The 6,969-nt window shown below is 39.7% G+C and overlaps 1 protein-coding gene across 1 annotated transcript in view; it reads right to left on the bottom strand.

Moving 5' to 3' along the window:
- Positions 1-4,072: 4,072 nt before the first annotated feature.
- Positions 4,073-6,969, bottom strand: part of ZNF501 (zinc finger protein 501) — a 4,702-nt gene continuing 1,805 nt past the window's right edge. Inside the window, 1 exon segment of the mRNA XM_008071368.1 lies at positions 4,073-5,145. Within this exon segment, the coding sequence (XP_008069559.2) occupies positions 4,073-4,888 (816 nt within the window). The 5' untranslated portion in view covers positions 4,889-5,145.

The following is a 6,969-nucleotide window of genomic DNA, read 5'->3' as shown; positions in this document are numbered from 1 at the left end:
GAAGCTGGTGGGGGTGGGGGGCAGGGGACATATGAGAACTCACTGTGCTTTCTGCTCATCTTGACTGTGAACTCAAAACTACTCTAAGATATAGTCTATATTTTTTTAAGGGAGAGAAAGATTTGTTAGCTAGTTTATAGTTATCTTTAGAATAAAAGCAAGAAACAATGGATGAGGAGTGGTGCTAGGGGGACAACTAGATGGCTGGGAGGAAGACTTTTCACTGTTCAACTTTTTAGTTCCCTCTTCAGAATTTTAATCCATGATCCTGTATTATCAAGTTAAAAATACTAGTGAAATTTTAAAAATAAGATTAAAATATACCCTCTGAAAAGCCTAAGGTAATAATTTAAAATGATAAAAACAATATTTCCAAAGATGTTTCATTGTTGAGTTAATAATATTAGCTAACAGGCACATACCATGTTACAGGTACTGCACTGAATAGATTAGCTGATTTATAAGAAAAAAATGGTATTAATGTAAATATCATACAGTACTGGAATGGGTCAATAAATTAGGAGCAATGAATGTTAGGCAACCATTAAAATGAAGTTTATAGAGAGTCTGTAATATATTGCTAAGTCATTATGTTAAACCAAAAAGCAGGAATATGGTACTCTAATATAGTACAACTATAATTATTTTTAAAATGGAAGAAAGAAAATCTATGCAGAGAAGGCTAGAATAAACACACTAAAGGGACTATATTTGAATGGGGAAAGCATGTAATTTTTTTCATTCTTCCAAATGTATAGATGTGCAAGGGGGGGGGCCAAAAACCCAGAATTTATTTTTTTAAATTGTGTATTTATTCTTGCATGTTTAAACTTAGTCACCTTCAAAATACTCTCCATTTGATGCAGTACACCTATTGAGATGCTTTTTCCACTGCTCAAGTTTCTGAGCCGGGCTCGGTGGCTCAGCCTGTAATCCCGCGCCTTTGGGAGGCTGAGGTGAGTGGATTGCCTGAGCCCGCGGGTTCGAGACCTGCCTGGGCAGCAGACCTCATCTCTACAATAAATCAAAAAATTAGCCGGGCGTGGTAGCGCGTGCCTGTAATTCCGGCTACTTGGAAGGCTGAGGTGGAAGGATCACCGGAGCCCAGCAGGTCGAGGCTGCGGTGGCCGGGAGTGGCCACTGCACTCCAGTCTGGGCAACAGAGTGAGACTCCAACTCAAAATAAAAAAAAAAAGTTTCTGAACTTGTCAATTTTGACACCTTTTAATGCTTCAGCCGTTTTTCTTTTGCCTCTTCCACATCAGCAAAACATTTCCCTGAGACTTTTTTCATCCGGGGAAACAAGAAGAAAGTAGCTCAGGGAGATATTGGGTGAATAAGGAGGGTGGAGCACAGGGGTCATGCCATTTTGGGTCAAAAACTGCTTAACAGCGCCGTGTGGGCAGGTGTGCTCGTAAATCACCAATCATGAAATTGGCAAACACTTGAAAGAATCTCCAAAAAAAATTCACTGAAGCCAAATGCAGTGTCTCACAACAATGTTAGCAGGTACACCGATGCCAAAGGGTTTCTAGAACTCTTACCTAGAGGGGTAAGCATGTACTACAAGGCAAGGATCCTGCCTCCCAAAAAGTAATTCTGGTTTTTTTGGGGTCTCATATTTCTTTTTTCTTTTTTTGAGATGGAGTCTCCCTCTGTCGCCCAGGCTGGAGTACAGTGGCATGCTCATGGTCACCACAGCCTTGACCTGCTGGGTTCAGGCAATCCTTCCACTTCAGCCTTTCAAACAACTGGAACTACAGGCACACACCACCACACCTAGCTAATTTTTTTATTTATTGTAGAGACAAGGTCTCATTCAAGTTGCTCAGACTGGTCTCGAGCCCCTGGACTCAGGCAGTCCTCTCACCTCAGCCTCCCAAAGTGCTGGGATTACAGGTTTGAGCCACTGTGCCCAGCTTTCCCTCTTGTATTTCAATGAGCACACATTGAGTTGAAATAAAGACACCTTTTTATTTATTTATTTAGAGTTGGAGTCTCACTCCATCATCCAGGCTGGGGTGCGGTGGCACACTCAAAGCCACCCCAGCATTGACCTGCGAGGCTCTGGTGGTCCTCCCGCCTCAGCCTTCCAAGCAGCAGGAACTACAGGCGTGCGTTACCATGCCTGGCTATTTATTTATTTACTGTGGAGACAAGGTATCACCATGTTGCCCAGGCTGGTCTCGAACCTGTGGGCTAAAGCAATCCTCTCACCTCAGCCTCCCAAAGGGCTGGGATTACAGGCTTGAGCCACTGTGCCAGGCCAACCTTTTATTTTTTTTTTAATGGTTTTAATAAATTTGGCATCTTACACTTTAATAGAAAGGTTCAGCAATGGAAAATTGCCTGTATGTGACTTTGGTACTATAAAAGGACTACACTTGAAGTAAGATCTAGATTTGAGATTCAACTCTGACATAACCTGTTTGACTTTTAGCAAGTCAAATATCTTTTCTTTTTCCTTGACTCTGGAATGTGAATAACTCCTACCTTTCTTGCAAGGGCGCTTTTAGCATTAGAGGTTCTTGTTCATATTAAAGAGCTGAGCATTGCATAAAGCACCATCAAAAGTATGTTATTTCTCTGCTTTATAGCTTTAACATGCAATTCTTTGTTTTGAGGCACCCAACCCACAAACAGCCCCAAGACACTGTTCTTATTTTCCTTTGACAGGCGACTAGTTGTTCAGTGGCATCACTTGCTGACATCTGAGATCTTACAATGTCTCCTGCCTTCCTCCTTCCCTCAAGAGACTACCCATGATGCTGATATCCCAGAATTCAAAACAAGCATAGCCACATCCTTATCAACATGCTTATATTCTCCTCTATATTCCACCCCTCTCTACTGTCATGTGCCTTCTAACCACTACTTCCCTACCTCCACCCCCACACAAGTCCACAACACAAGGTTTTATTTAGTTAGTGTGAGTAAGGCTTTCCTTTTCATGAAAAAAGAAAAACCTAGAGCTTGAAATCAAATTAGAGTCAATAATGGGAGGTATCAAAAACCTAAAGAAAGATCTTGAGGGTATTCAGAAGTACACTTCATAACATCCATTCAAATCTCAATCATTTATTTTTTCTCTGATTAAATCTGATTTCTCAAAGATAAATGAATCTTAAATTATATTCTCGAGCCGGGCTCGGTGGCTCAGCCTGTAATCCGCGCCTTTGGGAGGCTGAGGGAGTGGATTGCCTGAGCCCGTGGGTTCGAGACCTGCCTGGGCAGTGAGACCTCATCTCTACAATAAATCAAAAAATCAGCCGGGCGTGGTAGTGCATGCCTGTAATTCTGGCTACTTGGAAGGCTGAGGCGGAAGGATCGCCAGAGCCCAGCAGGTTGAGGCTGCGGTGGCCGGGAGCGGCCACTGCACTCCAGTCTGGGCGACAGACTGAGACTCCAACTCAAAAAAAAAAAAAAAAAAAATTATATTCTCCTAGAATACAATTATCTCTTGTATCTCTCGTTGTCTCTTTCAACCTAGACGTAGTAGTTTAAATTGATTTCTGTAGATTAAACATGAAATCATAGCCCAATTACAAGAATGTTTTTATTTTTTTGAGTTGGAGTTTCACTCCATTGCCCAGGCTGTAGTGCAGTGGCATGCTCACAGCCACCCCAGTGTCGACCTGCTGGGCTCTGGTGATCCTTCCACCTCAGCCTTCCATCAAGATTGTTCCTAAGAAAAAATACATTATGAGAACCAAAAACCTAATGCTGATTTTTAATAGCTCCATTTATATACTGTTATAAACTTCTAGAACGGTGAACTAATGGCAGTTAACTGTCATATACAACTCATTTTTTTCTCAAGACAACCCTAGGAAATATCCCCATTATTCTCTGGAGGGATGGGGAAACAGTTCTGGAGAGGGATAAAGTCATGCACACATTGAGTGGCAGAGAAGGCATTAAACTCCAGACCAGGACACATTAGGGCACAATGCCTCTTGTTCAAGACAGAAAATATTCACCCCAGCTGCAGAATGAATCTTAAACTAACAAGAATTTCGGGGGAAAAAGTTGTTTTCAAGCAAATCTTTCTACTCTTGTTATATTTCATGTTTTACTCTCCAGCATGAAGCCTCTGATGTCGAGTAAGTGCTGAACTGTGCCTAAAGGATTTTCCACATCCAACACATTCATAAGGTTTTTCTCCAGTATGAATTCTGTAATGCTCGCTAAGGTGTGCCTGCTTGCGGAAAGTTTTTTCACATTCACTACACTTATAAAGTTTCTCTCCAGTGTGAGTTCGTTCATGTTCAACAAGGGAAGAGTTCTGAGTGAAAGCTTTACCACATTGAGTACAGGTGTAGGGCTTCTCTCCTGAATGAATCCTATGATGCTGCATGAGGTATGCACTCTGATTGAAGGCTTTCCCACATTCATTACACTTAAAAGGTTTATCTCCAGAATGACTTCTCTGATGACGAGTGAGGCATATGCTCTGACTGAAGGCTTTGCCACATTCTGTGCATTTATAAGGTTTCTCTCCAGTATGAATTCGCTGGTGTTTAATAAGGGATGGGCTCTGACAAAAGGTTTTTCCACATTCACTACATTTATAAGGTTTCTCTCCAGTATGAATTCTCAGGTGCTGGACAAGAATTGCTTTTGTCTGAAAGGCTTTCTCACAATCATTACATTTATAAGGTTTCTCTCCTGTATGAATTCTCAGGTGTTGAGTAAGATTTGACTGTTTACGGAAACAAGTTCCACATTCATTGCACACATAGGGCTTCTCTCCTCTGTGAATCCTCTGATGCTCTTTAAGAGATGATCTTTGAGTAAAGAATTTTCCACATTCACCACACTCTGAAGGTTTTTTCTGCATGTTAACCCTCCAGTGTTTCCTTTAGAGTAAAATCTGGCTGGAACTCATACTGCCTGTAACACATTGAAGAGGCTTCTGTCTAACAGGTTCGGGTTTAGATGAAATCTCTCAAATTCATTCTTAACAAGGTATTTTCTCAAAGATGATTACCTATCACTGTTCTCCTGGGAAAGGTTCCTCTTTGTGTGTGCTCACACATTTGTATGTGCTATCCTCTCAATCATTCTTGCAGGATTTTCCATCCTCTTCCTGGTTCAGCATGCATTTTAAACGTCTCCAAAAGTGAAGCCCAATGACCAGCCTCTCTGAAGAAAGAGATTAAGTAGTGCTAGATCTTAGGAATTCTATAAAATTTCCTATCATGATTTATTCTGAAACAATCAAATACTAAAAACTAACCCAGGTAACTTGGGATCACCCAGATTTGCATCTATAATGATAAATAATAGGAAAATATGAAAGGAATAAGTACCTTAGTCTTGGGTAAATTAAGTGTTGGGGAAATTTATTTTCCACTTATAGTCTCTACTTCTCAAATAATAGGTAAATAATAATTATATTTCCTTAGGTTTCCTGTAAGCAATATCTTGACAGACAAATGATAACCAGAGTCTCCCTTCCAAGATTTCAATGGTGATTAAGGCTTTCACTAGGCCTGTCTCACCTATGGAATAAGTGAATCCTTCCTTATTCAGTTACCTTGATAGTTGTCTCTTTGAACCTCCCTGTCTCTTCAAAGTATTAAGCATTTATAGCCCTCTCCCTAGGTCCAACCAAGTATTCTGTAGGTTTAAAAACTAGAGTCTTGCTTACTGAAAAAAAAAAATCACTGTCTTGATTCAGAAAAATAAGATAGAGATGGCTCTTAGAGAAAAAGCTTTCACTGGACAGTAAATTACTACAGCATCACAGGATCTGGCCCTCACCTTTTCAGTCTAAGAAATGCTTCAGAATCTGAAGTATACTAATTCCATTTATGAGGGGAATGACATAAAAACAAAGTCACTTTACTAATTTACAATGAATAATTTTTGTGCCCAACATCAAGCTAGCTTTAACACAACCTCTTGATTATGGAACCAAATCACTATCATCAGGATACTCCTTGTAAAGCAAAGAAATGCAGAAAGAGGGGAATACTCAAATTATCATAATGGCCTCAAACTTTGAAACCCTGATGCCCTAAGTCAGGGGATACAGAATCAGAGAATGAATATTCAGGTGCTGCATATCAAAACAACCTCTTCTCTGAATAGTGCTAGAGACACTGACACATACTTAGTCAGAAGACTCTCTTTATCTTAGTTTTCTCATCATACAAACTACAAATGAATACATCCTCAATTAAAAATATTTAGACAATATAGAGGTATACATGATAATAGTAATTTTATAGTCATCATCATCCCACCCTACCCAAACAAACCCACTCTCTTCAAGATTATAAAGTTGGAGTATATTCTTAGTCTTTTTTTCATGTATTCTTCTGTACACATATAGCATTTAATCCTCTTTACATAAATAAAATTGTTCTAAAGGCACTGCTCTGCAATTAGTGCTTTTTTTCCCACTATAGAATGTGTTTTAGAGATAATTTCATATTGGTACATATGGGTCTACGGTGGCTGAGAGTGTGCTAGTACACACTGGTATATCTGCACAGATGATTTATGGCCAGAGACTGATCTGATCAGGGAATGCCTGTAGCACACTGTTGGTTAAATATATTGACTATATTTCTTAGACTTATCTGTCTGCTGTATTAACTTCCAGAATGGATATACTATATACAAAAACAAACTCTATATAGTTTAAACATCTAAATGTAAACCAAAACTCTACATTTTTATTTCCTTTATTCTTATTCTCCCAAACTAAAAATGTTTTCTTAATCATAGAAATAATTTATGGTCTTTCTACTAAATGGTCAGTTAGTCCAAAACTGAAAACACTTGAAATCCTACCATCTAAAAAAAAAAACAGCTAATATTCTGATGAACCTTCTTTTAGGTATCTCTCAATGCATACACACATTGAAAATTAGAGTCCACCGGGCTCGGTGGCTCAGCCTGTAATCCCCTGCCTTTGGGAGGCTGAGGTGAGTGGATTGCCTGAGCCCGTGGGTTCCT

This window comes from Carlito syrichta, unplaced genomic scaffold, assembly GCF_000164805.1.
Source record: "Carlito syrichta isolate Samal-C Ts95f unplaced genomic scaffold, Tarsius_syrichta-2.0.1 Scaffold314298, whole genome shotgun sequence".
Classification (NCBI taxonomy): Eukaryota; Metazoa; Chordata; class Mammalia; order Primates; family Tarsiidae; genus Carlito; species Carlito syrichta.
Note: the sequence above shows the minus strand (reverse complement) of the source record. Positions and strands in the feature narration are given on the sequence as shown.